At 40.8% G+C, this 21,894-nt stretch overlaps 4 protein-coding genes across 5 annotated transcripts in view; 3 read left to right on the top strand and 1 right to left on the bottom strand.

Moving 5' to 3' along the window:
• The first annotated feature begins 101 nt into the window (after positions 1-101).
• On the top strand, positions 102-7,473 carry LOC141001241 (SIN3-HDAC complex-associated factor-like). The gene is made up of 6 exons (XM_073472256.1): positions 102-208; positions 2,823-2,950; positions 3,044-3,143; positions 3,240-3,363; positions 3,493-3,643; positions 5,204-7,473. The coding sequence occupies exons 1-6, from the start codon at positions 137-139 to the stop codon at positions 5,529-5,531; spliced, it is 903 nt and encodes a 300-aa protein (XP_073328357.1). The 5' UTR covers positions 102-136; the 3' UTR covers positions 5,532-7,473.
• A 1,659-nt stretch (positions 7,474-9,132) lies between these two features.
• On the top strand, positions 9,133-11,132 carry kxd1 (KxDL motif containing 1). 2 transcript variants are annotated; one of them, XM_073472267.1, is made up of 5 exons: positions 9,133-9,211; positions 9,454-9,578; positions 9,837-9,989; positions 10,071-10,117; positions 10,205-11,132. In XM_073472267.1, the coding sequence occupies exons 2-5, from the start codon at positions 9,481-9,483 to the stop codon at positions 10,459-10,461; spliced, it is 555 nt and encodes a 184-aa protein (XP_073328368.1). In that variant the 5' UTR covers positions 9,133-9,211; positions 9,454-9,480; the 3' UTR covers positions 10,462-11,132. The 2 variants fall into 2 exon arrangements, with proteins under 2 accessions (XP_073328368.1, XP_073328367.1); XM_073472266.1 differs by having other exon boundaries at positions 9,136-9,203; positions 10,205-10,540.
• A 1,854-nt stretch (positions 11,133-12,986) lies between these two features.
• Positions 12,987-17,899, top strand: LOC141001277 (endoplasmic reticulum-Golgi intermediate compartment protein 2-like). Its single transcript, XM_073472298.1, has 13 exons — positions 12,987-13,375; positions 13,463-13,571; positions 13,651-13,697; positions 13,788-13,855; positions 13,972-14,012; positions 14,216-14,317; positions 14,435-14,527; positions 14,635-14,690; positions 14,848-14,946; positions 15,073-15,170; positions 15,258-15,420; positions 16,336-16,415; positions 17,165-17,899. The coding sequence occupies exons 1-13, from the start codon at positions 13,270-13,272 to the stop codon at positions 17,204-17,206; spliced, it is 1,104 nt and encodes a 367-aa protein (XP_073328399.1). The 5' UTR covers positions 12,987-13,269; the 3' UTR covers positions 17,207-17,899.
• A 2,878-nt stretch (positions 17,900-20,777) lies between these two features.
• LOC141001276 (membrane-associated guanylate kinase, WW and PDZ domain-containing protein 2-like) overlaps positions 20,778-21,894 on the bottom strand; it is an 80,017-nt gene continuing 78,900 nt past the window's right edge. Inside the window, exon 23 of the mRNA XM_073472297.1 lies at positions 20,778-21,729. Coding sequence (XP_073328398.1) covers positions 21,035-21,729 — 695 coding nt within the window. The 3' untranslated portion in view covers positions 20,778-21,034. The remainder of the gene's footprint in view (positions 21,730-21,894) is intronic.

The following is a 21,894-nucleotide window of genomic DNA, read 5'->3' as shown; positions in this document are numbered from 1 at the left end:
AGAAAAAAGCCTTCTGCCCTACTCTGAAATGGAGGTGTGGATACGACGCATGCGCACTCGCGTCCACAACTATCCAGTCCCGTCCACAGGCGCAGACATCAACAAGGGAGCGGGTTACCGATGCGGGTTGATTTTCATGATACTCGCATCGCTACGACGCGTTATAAGGACTGCTACTTTGATTCGGCTTCACGCAACTTGCAACAAGGTAATGAACGCCGCCGGTTTTCACGTGTTTTTGTCGGGTCTTTGGTGCTTTGATGGGTTTTTTTTTTTTTTTTTTTTTTTAAAGTGTTAGCGGTGCTATTCAAGATGTGTGATTCAAAACAAGCTTCGAGTTGCCCTCGGAACAATCGCTCTGTTTTGTTTTAGGGGCCTGCTGCAGAACCGACTGGGTGGTCCACTTGATGTGTAGGTCACCCGTATAAACAACTAAAGTAGCCGCGTAAAGTGGGAGGAAGGCGAGATAAACGTGGAGTACGGGCTCCGTATGCCAGCATGACGGGCAAGGGACGGCTGTTGTTATTATTGTTTGCTTCGGTGCATCTGTGTGTCGGAGGAAATCACTCCTATTATCGCTCATACGTGACTAAAGTCGGTCATTACCGGTGTTCCGGCCATAAAGCAAGCATTAAACGGCCACATTGTGGCTGAGGAGCGCCTGCAGTCTACTACACATTTACGCCTGCTAAATAAGCCAAGTTGAATCTCTCACGCCCACCCGGACCACAGATGCGTCTCAGCACGCGGCCGCTGCTGTCATCAAAACAGCTACAGCAAACACAAACTATGCAGGATCGCCTAATGATACTCGATCCGGAGTAGAAAATGTTGCTTGGCGTAAGATCACGCCACAAAGAGCCACTTTGAACTTCGTGCACATGTAGTTGAAGGACTGTTGCAGTGACGCGGCGGTGGAATAACAAAGAGTAAAGATCAAATTACAGCATTATCTGAGAGCGGCCCTCCATTCAAATATGAAAAGAGGCACATTTTCCCCGCTGAAACGTGTTCGCCTGAGTTAATCTCACTGCGTAAAGTTGATGTTGAGAGGGGGAAAGTCGGGCATCGTCGAGCAAAGAGGACGGTCATCATAAAATGGGTGCGCATGAAGCAGGTCGTGTGGCATGCCATGCTTCCTCGCTGGAGTGGGCGGTGAAATTGGCGACTTGCACTTTTCTCTCGATAAAAGCAAGTGAATTTCTCGGTGTCTGCTTTTATTTTAAAAAGTGGAGGTGTCGCTCTCGCGCGCACTGACTGCTTTCGGGGGGATTTTTTGCATTTTACTTTTAAATATTACAGTTTTTTTGCGGAAAATCGCATCACACCCCCTTCTCCACACTGCCTCCGCCTTTGAAGTGTGTTGCCATGTTGCGTTGCGTCACGTACTGTATTCTGCTGCAGAGATCGTCTGCAGTTTACAGATGAGGCACTCGGAGGGGTGAATATGTGGTCAGCGTTGTAATATACTCCAGGAAACATGCACCGTGCTGGTACTATAGGTTATTTCATGTGACACCTATAAAATGACATATTTAAATTGTTAATAGATTGCTTTATATTATGATTTTAATACATTTACTGATGGGAGAATATCGGTTTGTTTTGATTGTTGTTATTCTCTTCATATACACATTTAAATTGATGGCATAAATGTCTTTATTTTAGCATTTAAATACTTTTCTGATCATATAATATCGGTTTTGTTATGATCATTATTCTCTTAATATAATAACCCTTGTTCTATGTGCTGCTGCTGCTTTAGTCAGAGCTCTCATGCAGAATAAAGATTTTTAATCACTTTATTCCAGTTAAATTGAATTAAAACTTAAGTGCCTTTATTTGTAGCCTAAGCATATATGCATATTTCTGCACATAAACTTTCTGCGACAGTAAAATATACATAGACGCATTTCCATTTCCAAAAATGTAATTTTTACGCACTAGACATGTCAGATTTCTTACTGCTGATATTAAGTAAATGTAATTTTCCGTTCTCATCTGATCCTTTGTCAACTATATCATTTGTCATGTTATTATTCCCACTTATTCTAAAATCTTAAGCTATCACGAGACAGTTCTCCCCCTCACATTGCCCATCCTTAAGTTGTGTCTGGTATAACCAGCAGAGTGGGAGGTCTTTCGTTCCTCCTGCTCTGTCTGCTCTCTGTGGCACCGCACTGTCAGAAGACCCTGAGGACTGATGGCAAGAAAAAAACCCAGTCTGGGGGGCGCGGCTCGCAGTTTTGCCGCAGTTCAGGTCTACATGTGCTGTGGAGATTAAAATTTGCCTAGCAACATAAATCATAATTCCCATGCATAATCGGGGTGCTTATTGCATGTCGAGTGGTTTCTCCCCCCCCCCAACACATTTATATTTTTACATTTATCTGGAAACGCATCCTTAAATGTTCTAGTTTGTTTTAAAACCATGACAGATATCCTCTGCAGCCTGGAGCATCGCGCTATGTGCGTGCTTATATTTTGAGATTCCTAAAATGAAGCGTGCATCCTGTGAGCGCAGCATGCTGACATGATCTGTCTGACACGCTGTCTGACTGTTGACCTACTTCCCCCATGTGGGTCAAAGCGCAGAGATGCTCCACCAAAATCGCTTTCCCTGGATGTTTTTAGTGCTCTCTGATCGTCACAAAACACCAGATTTTTTATTTTTCCACATTAATATGAAATGATATATATATCACCTCTGCTATGAGCCAAACATGTGAGGCTGCAGGGAGGTACTGCAGTTATCACACCGCACACTGATGAGAGTCTGAGATGTTAATGCGTAAATCTTTTTTTTGTGTGTGTGCACGCAGATGTTTGGCTTTCATAAGCCAAAAATGTACAGGAGTTTGGATGGCTGCTGCATCTGCCGAGCAAAGTCTTCCAGCTCTCGTTTCACGGACAGCAAGCGGTATGAGAAAGACTTCAGGAGCTGTTTTGGGTAAGAGTCACAGCTGAACACGTGGGGGGGTGTGTGTGTGTGGAGGGAGACATTTTTCTTCTCGGTGTCATTTCTTCACAAATTGTCTTGCAGACTGAGTGAAACGCGATCAGGAGAGATCTGTAATGCCTGTGTGCTCCTGGTGAAACGATGGAAAAAGCTACCCGTGGGAACCAAGAAGAACTGGAACCACGTGAGTTTGGATCACAGAGCTGGTGTTATGATTGAGCCATTGCTCTGTGGTGATAAGTTATTCACTCAGTGATCATTTCTCCTCCTCTCCATCAAGGTCGTTGATGCCAGAGGAGGCCCCAGCCTGAAGATAACCTCCAGGCCCAAAAAGATCAAGTCCATCTCCAAGAAAGCACGGCCGAGCCAGATCAGCAGGCTGAAGAAGGAGCTGAAAAGAAACAGTGAGTTCTGTGTTTTGACATTTACCGACATGTTTAACGTTGCTCGCTCGTTTGTTCCAAAAGACGAGATTTATGTCACATCATCCTGAATCATACGCCTTCAACGTTTGCTTTTGTTCTGCCCACCAGATTCAGACGCCCACAGCACCACCTCCAGTGCCTCTCCGGCTCAGTCTCCCAGCTACAGCAACCTGTCAGATGACGGCTCAGACACGGAGCTCAGCCCAGGATCCAGCCGCTCCCCTGTTTTCTCATTTCTGGATCTAACATACTGGAAGAGGTAAATCACACAGTGAAGCATCAACACCCCTTTGATCCACTGACTCATTATTCAGGATTAACAACTCCTGTACATTGCGGCTTGTTTTTTGACATTTGGTATGTATTAGCCTACAGTTATACATGAACATTCAAAGAGCTCTACAGTAATAGTATGTTTTTCAAATGACATTTCACTAGTTAATATTGAAAAATAACCTACAATGCAGTAGCAATTTAAATTAAAGTCAGGAGTCAGACATCTTTATGGTCTAACACAACTAAAAGTAATAGAGACCACTCTAATGGTTAAACCTCAAAGTCATAGATCAATTTTTGCGGCGCCTGGCTGTCTTGTATTTATTTTGATTTTCCCATCCTATTCTAGCAGTCAGCATCAAGTGCCATACATGATTTATTTCAGGAGATCCTTAACTTTCAGTCCGGCTTATTTAGAGTCTTAATTTTACATTTGCTCTGTCTCAGAAATGAGGATAAATTAATTTATCAGAGCTTTTAAAAAACAGCAGTCAAAATCTGGTGTTTTCTTTTACTGTGAACTCGGACTCAGGAAGTTTAGTTTTTTATTTAAAAAGACATAATTTTATGTGTTAGACTTCTAAATATTTTTTTGTCCACGACTGACCTTTTCTAAGCAAGTTACAGTCATTTATTAACTTATAATCCGAGGTGTTTTGCAGTGAAAAACAGGTGTTATCCTGTGTTATCCCGTGTGGATGTGTTAGGAGAGTACATAGAAAGGTTATGAAATCATGACAGAGGACACTGAAGCAAAAGAGACTCTTTTTTAGAGAAATATAGTGAATAAAGTGAATATGAACAACAAAAGTAGCTTGGCTACAACCACTGCCAGGTGGCCAGAGGAAGAAGCTGCCTTGACGAGTCAATGCTGCAATATATGATGTCATAATTATGTTCACTACGGAGCCCCTGAATGGCCAAACAAAACATATGTGAAACCACTGAAAAGCTAAGAAACTTGTATAAATAGGATTAGCGGTTAAAAAATTATTAAACATTTTACAACAATAGCTTTTTTTAGTTATCTTTGAGGGTTAAAGGACTGATTTCAGTTTTGGCACATTTTGGCTGTTAGCTAAAAACACATTTACATTGCATTACTGCAATTTAGTGTAATAAATGTGTAGAGACTTGAAATTAGCTTGAAAAAGGTGACCCATCACAGCAAATACCACGTCCTCTTTTGTATTTGTAAGATTTAGATAAGTAAAAGAGAAGAACTCCTCCCGGAAAGTTGTTTGAAAACTTTTTCATGTTTCCCTGAAACGGACACAAATTGGACCACAGATAAGAACTTTGCTTTTAGATGTTTTATTACAGAAAGTGCATCCAACATATTACCAAAACACTCATACATTCTGGCATTGTATTACTTATGGATGAAATTATAGTGAAAGCAATGACCCCCTGGAGCCCCCTCAAGGACCCAAGTTTGAGAACGAGTGGCCTAAAGCATGTAAAACACAGGTAGAGGCCTTCACTTGTTTCGGTGTTGCTTCACACACTTGAGTAAAAACAATGTTTATCTTGTTTTTCTCAGGCAGAAGGTGTGCTGTGGAATCATCTACAAGGGGCGCTTTGGGGAGGTGCTCATCGACCCTCATCTGTTCAAACCATGCTGCCGCAAAAAGCAACGGCAGCAGCAACAAGAGGAGGAGGAAGAAGAGGAGGATGAGGAGGACGAAGAGGAAGAGGTGGAGGTGGAGGAGGGCCCGGTGAGCGTGGATGTCAGCGGGCAGAAAATCCAGACGGAAGAGGAAGTGAAGGAGACGCCGATGTGTGAGGGAAACGCCGAGCCTGCTCAGCTATGTGTTACCATGACAACACCTCCAACCAGGAGCGGGGTGGTGGTGGAAGAAGGATGGTGAAGTCACCCCCCCCACACACACACACCCGCCTGCACACATCTCTCAAGAAATATTGGGGTGCTGTTTTTTTGTGAAGCACTTAAAGAAGGAAGTGGCCTCAGATTGCCTTCAATCATAAAGCAGCTGTAAATCCTTTGGTCTTCTCCATAATACTGTCGGAGGTTTGTTTATTATTTTCTCAATGGTAACTTATGGACTGTCGTGTTTCCACCTTGTCTCTTATTTTGTATTTAATATTCTTCCCATCCTGACGATGGACCGTCATCCGTGGTGTGTTTTTGATCAACTCTTAGATGAAATGCTGGAGCTCTAGTTTGCTGGTACATTTAAACAGATTTTTATTCCAAAACGCAATAGATCCACTTACTTGCAGAAAAAAAACAAGGTGCTACTTGAAATCCATTCACTCAACATTTCCACCGATTCAACTCATTCTCAATGTGGATATTTTATAAGCATATATGTTAAGATGACTAATATAATAAGATTAGTTTTGCTTACTTTGTTAAGAGTAGATATCTCTTTTTTTGTTGAGATGGTGGATATCACGTTTTGGAATGAAAGACACATTAACAGAGCACAGACCTGTACAGTATCCCTTGTGTTTGTGTCTTTTCACATTGACATCCACTCCTATCAAAGAGTTTGTGTTTTGTAGACTGGATTAGTGTCTCCGTGTGCAAATACGTACGTGGGTCCCATTTAAATAAGGCCTATTCACTGCTTCAACAGCAAATACACCAGCCTTAATTATGTGTTACAGACAGGGCTAGTGTTAATTCTGGATTGGTATTAAGGAACAAAAAGGGACAGAAGCTATATTTATTGTGGCCTCAGCAACACATAGTGCATTTTGCATGAATGGCAAAGCCCACTCATCCAAAAGACCTAAAGATCTGATGCATGAGTCTACTAAAAATTGCATGGCCTTATATAAACTGTAAATCTTACTTTTATTTTTTTGGATCCATTTCTCTGAAGTTTTAACTTATTTTTATATGTAAAAAAAAGAACAGAAAAAGGAAAAACAGAAGTGTCTTTGCATAATAATTCCACACAATACAAACCATAACAAAACACACAATCGGTCTATAGTCATTCAATATCAGCAATATCAATATCAGTGATTTCCGTCATGCCTGGGTCAGTATACGGTAAAAGTCTTTATACAAGCTGAAATTCTATGCCATTGCCTCTTATATACCACAAATGTGTTGTGATATATAGCCTAATATTACTTTATTTATCAAATTAAAGCCAAAGCACATTGAAATTCACCCAATGTCAAATCAATGCAGGTTTTCTATGGACACTTGTGCTTGTCCGAGGTCATTTGTATATATGTTTATGGTATTCTAAAAAGAACACTAATATGAAATTTCATACATGTGACGTTGTAGTTGGGAGCAGAGGGTGTGTTATGTACATAAGGGGCTGGGCGAGCCACGTGGCTCTTATATGGGTTTCATTATTTATTTATTTCATATTTATTTGTATCACTGCATCCCCGCTTAGAAGTGTAATACTATGAATTCTCTTCATCCTTAGCTTATACGTAGTACGGTTTTGTACATCAGAAATCGAATGTAATTCTCACACAGGACATTGCGTTGAATTACTGGATGTCAATATTTGTGAAATGTTAAGTATTTATTTACTCATCTGTTGAGTTGCGTGCAGCCTAACTTATTCTGTACCATCACTTTGAATCTGTATCATGTAGACTGAAACGAATGGTAGATTGCAACCAAACTGTGCTTTTTCCCCTTTTAGCCTGTAGCTTGAAAGTGTTACAGAACAGTAGGAAACCTAACTCTAGACTTGCATGTATTGTTGCTATGCATTTACTTAGCTTACAAGTTAGACAAAGCAGTTTTGTATTTTTTATACATCATGTACTTTTTTTACATGTCCCTTAATAAAAGTAATTTTGTGAGTTTTATTGGAGTGGATTTATTGGTATCAAGTCGGTGGCTGGATAAAAATTAGGGACTCCATCAGGGTATGTTTTTTTATTTTATTTTAATTTTTTAAATAACCAGTGATAGAGTGTAACTAACTACAATGTATTCAAGTACTGTACTCAAGTACAATTTTGAGGTACAAAACTTTAGTATTTCCATTTCTGCTACTTTCAGCTACATTTATTTGATAAATCTATTTACTGGTTACTTTGCAGATTAAGATTAATTATTATTATTATTATTATATTATTATTATTAAGTACTTCAGTTCATTGAAAGAATTTCATAGCAGCAACATATAATGTCAGTATTATGAAGGAGTATACTCTAAGTGAAAGGTTAACGTGAATTTACATTTCAGAGACAACGTACTGTTAATGTGTCTTGTTATTTTGTAAGCAATGCCTTCATACATAGAGTTTCATCAAGCATGAGACTAATTCACCCTTACACTACCTGGTCTACTTAATTTCTTGCAATTATTTAGTACAATTACAATATAATAATTGCTTCACTTGAGATTAAAACAAAGATATATGGGTTGTTTATAAACTTTTAGGGTAGCTCTTATTTTCATACCAAACAGCTGCCAGTTTGAAAAATATTGGCCGGTCTGAAAGTAGGAAAACCTGCTTTTGAGATGACCTACACAACATCCTACAGGTTTCAGTCTGGGATTAAGTTTTGAACATTTGACATTTGTGAAGGAACAAGTCTGTGGCGGTGGAACAAGCAATTCCCACACCTCACCGCATTTTTTATTTTTTTTATTTTTCCTCTCCTATCTTGGCTTTTGATAATTTTGCATAAAAGTTTTATATCACTGATTACAACAAGGAGAATAGAGACAGTGATTTTCACAGTAACATAACAATCTCAGAAAATATCACGGTGTCACAATATGTAGTATTATACAATTCTTATATCAGTTACAATGAGCCTTAAAGGAATGAAAAAAGTTGTTTTTAACAAATGATTTAGTGTAATTTCACAAAATATTATCCCCCGACAGACATGAAACTTGATATAACTTAATCTATTGTAAATAAGCAAATGTACATGGTTTGATAAATGTCAATTTTTCAACCACGGTATGCTTGAAAACGATATATCGCTGCAACCCCCCCCCACAGAGAAGTGTTTGTTTTTTTGGATGATGCTATAAAACTGATGTGTCTCATTGGGATGCTCCACACTCATAAAACAAGACGAACAAATTAGTCTATTTTTGATAAAACATAATGTTAGGCTATTTTCAGTTACCTGTAATACTATAATTCAAGTTGAGAGGCAACTAAAACAGCCAATATGTTGGATAACATTGCATGCACATTGGAGTTACATGCTTTATCATTTGTTTCACATTATAATCATGTGCATTTATTTTGAAAATTATTAGATTTTTACAGATTTTTATTTTTAGATGGTTTTGAAACAATATACAATGTTGCACCTGTAAAACAATATTATAACTAAATCAGATTTCTTATCAATGTGCATTTGTGATTAGCGCAGTTTTAAATAAAGAAAAAAGAAAAAAACACAACCGGAAGCGGCGATCCTATGACCGGAAGTCGAAAAAAACACGGAAGTGCTTTGTTTTTGTTTCACAGTCAGCTGTCAGCTGAACATTTATGCTGCAGATGTCGTTTTAAATCTGTAATTCAAGCAGTCAGAGGTCGACGCCAACAAACACCTGGGACCTGAGGTATTTATGTGAGTCTTGTTGTATCGCTCGTCAGTTTAGCTCGCATGCTAACGGTGTAGTCGGTGTTTCGTCCAAGCTGCTAACAGGCTGATGCTGTTAATAAATTAGGTGATAAATGTGTTAACTTCATTGAATCTAGCTGGTTGTGTCGTCATTGAATGTGCGACTGTGTCCGTTTGTGTCGTGATTAGGATTTATCAATGATATCATGATGTCATAGTAAATTTCTAAATAAAGTTTTTATTTGCAGCTGTTTTTTTTCGTCCTGATCGTCATCATGGTGGAGCCCACAGCATCCGGCGTGTTCTGCAACAGGATGCTGAGCATGGTCAACTCTGAAGACGTGAACGCCATCATCCAGGCTCAGAGACACATGTGAGTGTCACGGTGTGGTTAGCAGTGACGGAATGTAACTGAGTACTTTTACTCAAGTACTGTGCTTCAGTCAAATTTGAGTTACTTGGACTTTACTTGAGTATTTCCACTCTCTGCAACATTATTACACTGCAAAAAAAAAATAAAAAATGGGGTTTTCTGTTTGGCATAGCTCAATTCACATGCACATGACAGTGATGCTGACACCTGCCTTTTTCTTTGTATAACTGTTGCTTTGCTGGATTATTGTGCGAACAGGCTCGACCGCTTTGAGAAAACCAACGAAATGCTGATCAACTTCAACGGGCTGTCTAACGTGCGACTGCAGCAGATGAACGAGCGCTTCCTGCTCCACACCCGCACTCTTGTGGAGATGAAGAAAGATCTGGACAGCGTCTTCAGAAGAATCAGGTTAGTCTTTACTACCCCAGTGCAAAAACACACACAAGTAGACACACAGTGTCTGATTATTGGTCTCCTCTGTTTCTCCAGGACGCTAAAAGGGAAGATTGCTAAGCAGTACCCAGAAGCTTTCAGCAGTGAGTGAGCTATTTCTTTACATTCATTATATCTGAACCACCAACCTCCCCATATCGGTCTGTCTAAAATATGTGTTTTTCTGGCAGATATTCACGAGTCGCCCGTCCTGGAGGACGACGATGATGAATTTGACCCAGTTCTCCCCAGTATTGCCACAACTATAGCAACAGCCACCTCGGAGCAGAGCACAGAGTCATGTGACACGAGTCCAGATGTGGTTTCTCCCACCGTGAGCAGATGTTCTGAAGATCTCTCCCAAGAGCCGCCCGACACGCCCACCTCAGATGTCCTAGAGACAGCCGTCCTACGGGACGAGGGTCCTGACTCTGTACCTGCAGAATAGAGCGAGCAGCTTGTGAATGGATTTTCAACCTTCAAACTATTTTAGCAGGGGGTCATGTTGTATATTTGAGTTTGTGTTGGCCTCTACAGTGTTTGCAGACTTTTCCAGTCATGAGTCTTTCTGTTGGGAAGAGCATCGCAGCCTTGATGTTCAATGTGGCTATGAACTGTCCATGAGGACGCTGGGTTTTTGTTGGCATGCCTATTTTTTTCCGACACCTGCACAGCACTAAAATAATGCAGATAATACTTGAAGTTGTATAGTATCTCACTATAGATGGACTGTAAATGTATGATACTGACAGTGAAGCTGAGCAAACGCCCTCACACATTATGCGATTATAAGCTTATTTAATTCTGTTTTGTTTGAAGACATGCACACCTGACTAAAGGAAGAAGTCTCTCATGACGTCTCTCATGATTTATGCTACTTGAAAGACAAATGTTAGTGTTCTCGTTGCTTGCGTCCTCTATCGCAGGGAAGGTTAATTGTCAATGATCAGTGCGTCTGGAGCTGTCAAGGATTCAGCAAACTGTTCAAGGACGCATTAGCTGGACGACGGCTCTTTGATATGAGAGCTGGAAAACCAGGTTGTGTGAGCAGAGGATCCAACCACTCTTATTGCCCATTAAAGATGCAGCTTTGCTGTAAAAGGGAAGGTCAAGCATCAAGTAGACTTTTTTGTCATTCCTTCATATTTCTACATCTCTACATATCTCTCAACAATATCTTTGACAAATGTTGTCCTTTGATTAAAAAAGAAAAAGAGCTATGGCTATGTCATTACAACATTTCATAAACTGATTATATATTTTTTGGTCCTTAAATTCTATATAAAAAAACAGATGCATAGAGAAAGATGTCAACTTATAAACAACACTTAATTTAAATGACTAGAAAGGTTAAGGCTGGTGTAGGCTCTCTCAAAATGTAGGCATTTGGACAGTAAAGTTGATACAAGGTTAAAATTAGGGATACAAATTTTAAGCAACTTCTTCAGTTAATAGTCGGCTACCTTACCAATCAATTATCAGTTAATCGTTAATAATATATGAAACATGTTGACAGTGTTGACTGCTGTTGTGATCTCTGCCTGATGCAAAGTCAGAGTAGGCTACATTAGCAGCTAAAATAACCAATAAAGTAACACAAAGTTACTCAACAACTGGCCTGATACAGAGGCTACTAAATGGCTAAAATGTAATAATATCAGTTTGTATAGGATATCTTTTTTTATATTTTATAAATTACAAATTACTTTTACTTTTAACACATTTTCTCATACCAGTGAGTGTGTCCATCTCTTATTGTTGGTTCATACAATCTAAACGGCGATTACAAACAAACAGACAAGGAGAGGAACAGGTAGTTACCAGCAGAGTAATAACACAGTAACGCTGAGGAAGGCCTCGGGCTGAAATGCCTCTGTTTCTTTTTGCTGCAGTGCATTTTTGAAGAGTCAGCCCCCCTTTATCCTTATAAGACTCCTGAGTTAAGATGCCAGTTCTTCTTGTTTGTGTCAACAAGGAGCTGGCAGCTCAGTTTGCCTCAGGGTCTCCCAGCAGCTTGATCTGGCCTTTCTCCTAAACAACTTAAAATAGTTACATTTTTAGGTGAACTTATCCTTTATCTGGGAGCTGAACCAGTGTGGCTCCAAACTAATGCTGATTTTTATGGGACAAATAAGACACACCTCTTTATATTGGATTTTACTGCTTGTTCTTTTTCATATGAATATTTTGAATTTTTGTTGTGTTTGTTTCTGAAAGAAATGCTGAATTTTCAGAATAAATATCCATATAAAAATGGAAGAAACATTTGATCCATTAAAACGAGGTGTGTCCTATGTGACCTGTGTCGTATTACAATTCGGCATTTGTTTGGAGACACTGGGTCACATGGCATGGAAGCTATTGAAAGAAATGCTGAATTTTCATAATAAATATTCATATAAAATAGAAGAAGCAGTAAAATGTAGTCAAAACAGGTGTGTCTTATTTGTCTTATTCAGTTATACAATTCGGCATTGGTTTGGAGACACTGGGTCACGTGACATGGAAGCTATTGAAAGAAATGTTGAATTTTCATAATAAATGTTCATGTAAAATAGAAGAAGCAGTAAAATGTAGTCAAAACAGGTGTGTCTTATTTGTCTCATTCAGTTATACAATTCGGCATTGGTTTGGAGACACTGGGTCACGTGACATGGAAGCTATTGAAAGAAATGTTGAATTTTCATAATAAATGTTCATGTAAAATAGAAGAAGCAGTAAAATGTAGTAAAAACAGGTGTGTCTTATTTGTCTTATTCAGTTATACAATTCGGCATTGGTTTGGAGTCACTGGGTCACAAGACATTGAAACTATTGAGAGAAATGCTGACTTTTCATAATAAATAGCAGTTCAGCAGCGGCTCCTGTTAGCCTGTTAGCCTGTTAGCTAGCTCCCGCAGGGGGCGCTGAGTACAAACCGGGGCAGTTTTTTCCAGACAAAGGGGTCAAATGACAGCAGCTACTCCACAACACACACCCACCCCGGGTTATTACTCCGTCTCTGGTGACTCATTTTAACCGTGGACCGAGCCGAGGGTACAATAACATTTGTTTAATTCAAACCCGTCGCCTGTATTCACGTTTTAGCCCGCTAGCCGTCTTGCTAACGTTAGCTCGGTTGCTAACAGCGCTAGCGGTTGTCATGGTCGACGTCAGAGCGTGACAGTGGAGTAGCTCTACCTGCTGGAAACACTGTATGAGGGAGTCACAACCTGAAGCCACACCACTGATACAAAAGAAATAATAAACTCCCGCAATGAGGAGACTGACCAGGAAGAAGGCTCTGACTCTGGTGAAGGAACTGGACGCTTTCCCCAAAGTTCCCGACAGCTACGTTGAGTCCACAGCCAGCGGTGGGACAGGTAACACAGACAGACTGCTAAAGCTACATGTAGCCTTCAATGCTACATGCCTTACTTTGACGCCACTCATCGTGATACTCTCTCTAGTGTCTCTGATAGCGTTCACTCTCATGGCTGCCCTCGCCTTCCTGGAGTTCTTTGTGTACAGAGACACGTGGATGAAGTACGAGTATGAGGTGGACAGAGACTACAGCAGGTAAGGGATCAGGAAGTGGATGTGATGATTGGGCTTTAAACATGTCCTCCCCTTGACTGCCTCTGCTCTTCACTTGCAGCAAACTGAGGATAAACGTGGACATCACAGTGGCCATGAGATGCCAATGTAAGTACAGAAAAATGCAGATTTTAGTTGTATAACAGCTCTAGAAAAAGCACTTACTCATCTTTAAGTTGTGTGTGTGTTTGGATGCAGATATCGGGGCAGATGTTCTGGATCTGGCAGAGACCATGGTCGCCTCTGAAGAGTTAATATATGAAGCAGTGAGTTGTGAGCTCCTTCAGCGTGCAGAAGCATCTTTCTTTACTGTGTTATAAAGATTTAATGAGGTAAAATGCATTAAATCCCATTGTGTTTGTGTTCTTCTGTCTCATTGTAGGTCAACTTTGAGCTCTCTCCACAGCAACGATTGTGGCACATGTAAGATTTACATTTTTAACTTGCATTACATCTTTTTATATATATATTCGTTGGTAGCATTGTTGGCAAAAATGTATTTGAATGAGCTGAGGCAATTTGGTTTAACCTGCTTTTTAGCCAACAAGCAGGGTGAATTATAGGCCCTCATCCATTTAATCGCTTTGGCCTGATTCCTCGTGATTTGTGTTTCCTGTCACCGTCAGGACACTTCTGCACATCCAGGAGCGTCTGAAAGTGGAGCACGCTCTCCAGGATGTTCTCTTCAAGGCTGCAATTAAAGGAGTGCCTCCTGCTGAGACTCAGAGGTACAGGATCCTAAAGTTAACCTCTTTTCTGTTCGGAGTTGAGAGATGGTTGAAGATATGAGGACAAAGATGAACAAGATATTTCCCCTCACGTTGCGTTGCTCCTTTTCCCCACAGTGAGGACAGCTCCACTTCCCTCAGTGCCTGCAGGATACACGGACACGTGTACGTCAACAAGGTGGCGGGAAATTTCCACGTTACTGTTGGCAAGTATGTATCCACCATGATCGATTTAAAAACTCCTTCATGTGTGTCCAGAACATAACATGAGACCTGAGCTTGTTATGTCAGTGTGTGACCTTTTCACCCCTGCACAGGTCCATCCCACATCCCAGAGGCCACGCTCATCTAGCTGCTCTAGTGAGCCACGACAGTGAGTTCATTATCCTTCTGACAAAATCACATTGTACACCATGTACCTTTTGTATGTTCTCATATTGTGGTAAGACAGTGATGGTATTTGCTGTACAGTAAAGCTGTGACACATGATGATGATGAATATCAATCGTTTTGATTTGATTGTGTTGCAGCGTACAACTTTTCTCACCGGATTGACCACCTGTCCTTTGGAGAAGCGGTGCCTGGTCTTATCAGCCCTCTCGACGGCACAGAGAAAGTCTCTACTGAGCGTACGTCACTTTTGATTTAATGACTTTTCTTTGATGTGCACTGTTTTGTTCTTGTTCAGCATTTAACCATAGTTTCAGAAATCACAAACGATGATGAAGTGAGACATTTGTGGTTATTATCCTCAGCGAACCACATGTTTCAGTACTTCATCACCATCGTGCCCACCAAACTGAACACCTACAAGGTCTCTGCAGAAACGCATCAGTATGCAGTCACTGAGCAGGTAGGTTTGAATTATGTTTGTGTATTTGTGATGTATGCTCTGCATCAGTACGGTGAATATATTTATATTCCTCTTGTTGTTCTACAGGACAGAGTGATAAACCACGCTGCAGGCAGCCATGGAGTCTCAGGGATCTTTATGAAATACGATATCAGCTCACTAATGGTCAAAGTCACCGAGCAGCACATGCCTCTGTGGCAGTTTCTTGTCAGACTCTGTGGCATCATCGGAGGCATCTTCTCTACCACAGGTAGATAAACTCTCCCTCAGAAACGCTTTTAATCCGTGTCACCGAATGTCAGATGCATCTTTAAAGGACCACCCTGGAGCATTATCACGTTTAAGCCCTCGCTTCAAGTGCTTTTTCAGTATACCGTAACAGCGTTTGTAGATAAACAGTAGCTCTCCTGGCTTCAGCTCAGCTGTCGAGTGCTTTTAATTAATTTAACTACAGTATTAAAATCCACTTCATCCATCACAGTGAGCATGTATTAAACCAGTTTATTCTTTAGTCAAACTGCATCGTAATGCAGCTGTGAGGGACTGTTTTAAGTCTTTGCAGGTACATTCACAGATGCTCCAACATCAGAGATGAGTCAGTCACCAGCAGCGTTAAATACATGCGGTCATTTATCTGTAGGTTACTTTTTTCTTAGCTCATGATGCAACACTTTTTCTGTTGCCAATTACCTAATTTTGCTGCATTGCCATAAATTAACTGCCTGTAAGGAGAAAATCTATTTTAAAACTCATTAGATGCTTAAGAAACGGTCAGCAGACGGGGATGTAAACAATCTAACAACCTCAGAATATGTAGTTTACGGGCTACATCGCGCATTATAGCGGGTTTGCCCCCTTAAAGACATCGCACATGCCCAAAGCCACATTTGTTTATCACGTCAAGCAGCACTTAAAATTTTTACTGTTATCTAATCATCATTTAATCCAGCAAATAGTAATAAAATCACCTTGTGAACTTGAATTGCCAGCTGTTCTCACATGAATATTAAAGACAATGAGAGCAGGTGATGAATGTTTTGTCATTAAGTGTCCCGAGGATGATGGAATTACTGGCAAGTTAGAAATTTAAATTATAAAGTAGTATTTCTGCTGCCGAGACCTTCATCAGCATCTATAATAAGTGTAATCTTTCTCTCACTTGCAGGGATGCTCCACGGTATCGTAGGATTCTTGGTGGATTTGATTTGCTGTCGTTTCCAAATGGGAGTCTACAAAAATCTCAAGGTAAGCCAGTAACATATGGAGAGAAGTTAGTTCTCAGAAGTCGTCACAAATGTGTATTACGTGATCTACAAATAAAAAAATAAGTGTGTTCTCGATCCACAAACATATACCAAGCAACAGCAGCCGTGTTTAGCTACAGATTATTAAATGTGTTTGCACGGCTCGCCTGATATTCATGATTCAGGCTCCCAGGAGAAGAACATGCCAACCACCTTCAAGTAGCTGATTAAAACTATACAGAGTATATTTATAGGCTACTGTATAGAGTCATTACTTGAAAGTTCACAGAAAGCCCAGATGTCCCAGTTTTTCACCAGCACTTAAACGCAGCATGCATTGGATCTGGAGAGCCTGAAAAATGTCTCAAAAACTCTCCACGCAAATGAAACTTGATAGTAAACACACACATTTAACGACCTGTAAAAAAAATACAGAAGAATGTCACACATATTTTTAGACATTTGTTTAAACCGGAAGCTTTTGAAAGCGAAAATGATCGCATCTGTGAAGCTGAAGTTTAAAATGTGTATGTACAATATTCATATGTATTCAGGTGTTGATGTGTGCCTGTGTTTAAACTGCTCGGTATCTGTGAGTACCCAAAATTACGCACAAATCATTGTACACATTTGTGAATCTTAATTTTTCATTTGTAGATCATGTAAAAAACGTTTATTTTAACACTATTCATGTGGATTTTGTTTTTATGTACCATTATTGTTGTACATTTTTCACTTCTCTGTACTCAGGAGCAGCCAAACAGTGAAACAACAGAAAACCTCGCTCAGTAATGAGTCCCTACAGCTCACCATCTTGGCCTTACCCCCCGACAGACAGCATGAGATGCTGGAAACATGTTTACAGGTTGTTTTTATTATTGAATATGTCCCTGCTTTGTTCAGAAATCTGTAAATATAAGTATGATTTTTAAAAAAAAATAAATGTTGTTGAGTGGGTGTAAGATTGAGACATGGCTGTTCATCCACCTGTGAAGGGGTTGTAATCAATACCTCCACTAATGATCCATCACTTTCACTGGAAAGCTGTGCCAGGAGGACTGAACAGCAGGCTGAACACAAATTATTTACATCGTTATTGTAGGCCTGACTTGACTGCCTGGTGTTAGAGCTCCCACGGTGAACACACACGGAGGCGTTTCACATATTTTGGCTAATGAGAACTTTTCTCAGGGTTATGTCGTGACGTGCAGCGTGAGAGATAAAGTCTGAGGGGCGTTTTGCTATTCTTTTGTGTAGTTTGGTGACCTCAGAAAAAAACACAGCACTGTTCTGTCCCAGCTTCAAGCTAAAACAAGGACAAATCAGCTACGATAAAGGAGAAACCATGTGTGTATGGAGTGTGTTCAGGGTCTTTAAAGGGGAATTGTGAGAAAAGACTGGAAGGGTTTTTAAATTGTGCCTATGTGTAAATGATTGTTAAAAATATGAGACTGATTTATTGAATAAAATTCCCTTTCAACTTGATGTGTATTCATTAATATTCAGCATTGTTTCTGGTATAGTCTCACCTAGGGCGGCAACTTACGATGAATTCATTATCGATGAATTATTTGATCAGTTTTTCAATTAATCTTCAGTCTAAAGCTCGACTGATACTGGATTTTTGCTTATCAAAAGCTTGTGACAAAGTTATGTAACAAGGAAGGATATTATACAGTTTAACAATACACTTTACTGTCTAAAATGACAACAGTGCTGGGGATTTAACAATAAATTTCACTTAATATCTTTCACTGCATCATGTTCTGTAAAAAAATAATAAAAGTTTCATATTGGCACATATCAGACAACATATAACCCAAGCCAGATATATCTGATCCAACAGATATTGGTTGGGCTCTACTGTAATCTATAAAATATAAAAAATAATGTGAAAAATGCCCATTGAAAGTTTTTAGTCCAAGATTATGTCTTCAAATGTCTCGTCCAACCATCACTCCAAATCCCCCAAATATTACGTTAAGAATTACACAGAAAAGCAGCAAAACCTCATATTTAAGATGCCGAAACCAGAGAATATTTTCATTTTTTTCTACTAATGATTAATCAACTATCAAAGTTATTGCAGAGTAATCGATCAGCAAGTCGCTGCCGTCTCATCGTTGTGCTTTTAAGTGAAACAGTCTCTAGAAAAGAATATTTTACACCATGTCAAGAGTTTATTTGACAGTATTTCAGAATATCTTTCAGTAAACAAGTTTTTTGTTTTTTAGCAAAATGTAATATATCAGTACTGTCGCATTTCATAAAAATAGTTGTTCACGTCTTTGAAACTACAGTATCAATGATACAGTAAACCATATTTGTAGGAATACAGCTGTACAAGGTGAATAGTACACAATTAACACTACACAGTTATACTTGATCTCAATGGGGATTTATGAACGTGCCATCCTTCACAGGTTCCAATAAAGCAGTTTTTTTTTGTTTCTGTATACAAAATCACTCACAGCAGGCAGGGGGACAGCCTGAACAGAGACAGAGGGCTGGGTGACATTTTCTTTCACCTTTTCTGAACATTTGTACATACAGTTAACACATTTCTACAGCCCAACGGCATGTTCTCATGCTTCCTCGCTAACATGTTAACCAGTTTTATCAAGTGAACCACAAACATCCAGACTGCACATTTTACTCAGAAACCACTGCGGGTCTTACCGGTGTCCCAGTCGAACAGTAGGCCTACACAAGCTTGGATGTGCCCTTGTGCTGCATTCAGTCAAATTGTCACAATGCATTATGATTTTTTTTTTCTTTTTTTCTTTTACCTCCTCTGGTTCTCCGCTACTCAGAATCTCTGATGATACATTTTTAATGAGAGCAAACATCTTGTTGAGAGGAATGGATGATACCAAAATAGAGAAATGCAGCAGGATAGTGACTTCAACTCGGGTGATTCGGTTTGAAAGCAGCACGCCAAGACTTCAAACACACGTTTCAATGCGTTTGCGTGAGTCTTGGGTTCAGCTTCAGCGAGCACTGGTACCGCCTGCAACAATTCAAACTGAACACTTACAGAACAGACAGATAAAGCTGAAATGAGACTCCACTTTGATTATGACCCAGTCTGGATAAACGCTCACCGCTCCACTCTCCCGGATGACTCTCTAAGAAGAGGATGTAATGCTACAGGCTACATTTGATCCCCTTTTGAGCAGTAGGGGAAACAGGGCAATCATTGACATTGATAAGCTATACAGCCGAGAGTGCATCAAGATAACTGTATATTCTGCTCGGTGTCAAGTCCGAAGAAAACAGGCTCCACAACTCAACGGTTTGCTGATATGTGTGCACGGTCACTAACGTCTGTTTTGCATCCAGTTCCCAAAAACAAATCACTACGGCAACAGCTCTGCATTAGTTTGAGTAAGGCACTCCGCCCCACCTCATAACCATCGGCCTCCCCTTCCCCACACCGATGCCCCTCTCCCACAGTGATGTGGTACACTAAGCACAGTAAAAAGGCATAGAAATGGGAAATATAGACTGGACAAAATTCTTCCGTTGAGCGTTAAATGAATACAACACAGCTTATAATTCTGCACAATGACTGCATGGTTGAGTTGTGATCAAATTGTGTACATAACTCAGAACATTATTATGAGTTCTTACTAAGCAAACTGTTTTCAGTCACTCAAAAGTTCAATTTGATGAAAAAAAAAAAAGAGTTTCTTTTGTCTCACATGAGTGCCAACTGGTCAGCTCCACAGAGGATCCCCTCTCTATACTCTACCTCTAAAAGACATGTGAGTCCCTGTATGATGACATGGTGGTTTATATCCATGCACACGACCACTGCCTCCCCTCAGCGGTCCGGGTTTGGAGACTTGCACAGTCTTTGATATGTAGTTATAGACGAGGCCATGGAAATAGTGATCCTAAAATACTGTTCTGTTGTTTTTTTTCCTCTTTTCTTTACAATGTATCTAACTACAACACTGCCTCAAAAAAACACCAACAGGGATGTTTTTGAGATTACCAAATGTACATATTTTTCACATCTTTACATTTACAGTATATGATATATCTGTAGGCATGTGAGAGCTAACATATGTCGGGTTTAACCGGGCTGTCACTTGGGTCGGTGCCATGTCCTCCAGGAGTTTCAGTGTCTCTGCCTCCCTCTTACAGATTGGTAGTCTCACTCCTCCCACTGCACGGAGAAAATGGAGCAAAAGTAAATCTCTTGGATGTACATATGTCTCTCTCCCATCTGAGGTTTTGTTGGACTAACCAATCTGAGTCAGAAACGGTGGAGCAGTTAAAGGTACACGGCGAAAGCGCAGCTCCTTTGTTTTTGTTTGATGTTGCTCCATCTGTGATCAGAACATTAACTGTCACATCTGAGGGTCCGACATGCCTACATGTTGAGCAGTCTCCATCAGTTTTATTCTGTATGTTACAATAGCTGTGAAAGTTCCTCTGTTTTTAAGGTGGTGGGTGTAATAATTATCTCGTAAGAACAAATGAAACATAAAATATGATCTCAGAAGTAGACGGAAAAGAAAACAGGACAGAAAGAGAGGGCGAGGGAGATTTACTGTTGAACTGAATGAGGAGCCAGACAGTGTGATCCGGTCCAAACCAGCGAGATCCCTTCTACCTGCTGACTGTGGAGGTCCAGGACCTCAGGGTGCCAGGCAGTTTGTCAGACCCAGGGACGTTCCAGGGCCCAGGGGAGGCTGCCGCGCTCCTCGCAGGGGGATCTTCCATGGTTTTTGAGGGGCAGCAGAGCCCGCTGTGGCCACTGGCCCTCTCATCTTCTCTGGGGAACAGACCTCTGGACACCAGCCTCTCCTGGAGGCTGACTTGTCCGTCTCCACTGCTGAGAGAGGCTCCATTCAAATTCACACTCACATATGGGTCCCAGGGCCAGACAGTGCTCATGGCCTGTGTGTGCAGGCCCTTTCTCTCACAGCAGGGGGAGCAAGTCTCCCTCTGCCTCTCTCTTCTGTCAACAGACCTCCCCAGGACAGCTTTGGGAGGCAAAGCCCGAGGCTGTCTGTCGCCTGGTCCACAGTCCACCTCTCCAGACCCCTGAGGGGTTCCCTGCCCCCTGGTGATGCACTTCTGCTGGGTGGACCTGCCACCTGTAGCCCCTCTAACGGAGCTGTGGTCTGTCGGCTGTGGAGCTTTGTCTGCCATGCACACTGTGGCCTCTAGAGGGAGCTGATGAGGGGAGTCTGGGGCTGAGGCTGGATGGGATGAGAGCAATGGATTCGGGTGGGGTTCGTGGGTCACTTCCTGCAGGGCAGAGTGGGTTGTAGAAAGGGAATCCCAGGGGCCGCCACAGTCTATCCGGGGAGAGGAAAACACAATCAGGTGGGCTGAGAAAAAAGTAGAGTGGCACAAAGCAGCATGCACATGCACACAGAGAGAGAGGAAGACAGAGGAGAGGACGGAAGCAGAGACAGAAAGAAAGATGAACACAATAATACAATTTAACACCACATCCTGAT

The sequence above is a fragment of the Pagrus major genome, chromosome 8 (assembly GCF_040436345.1).
Source record: "Pagrus major chromosome 8, Pma_NU_1.0".
Classification (NCBI taxonomy): domain Eukaryota; kingdom Metazoa; phylum Chordata; class Actinopteri; order Spariformes; family Sparidae; genus Pagrus; species Pagrus major.
The sequence above is the reverse complement of the archived record's forward strand: the minus strand, read 5'-3'. Positions and strand labels throughout refer to the sequence as shown.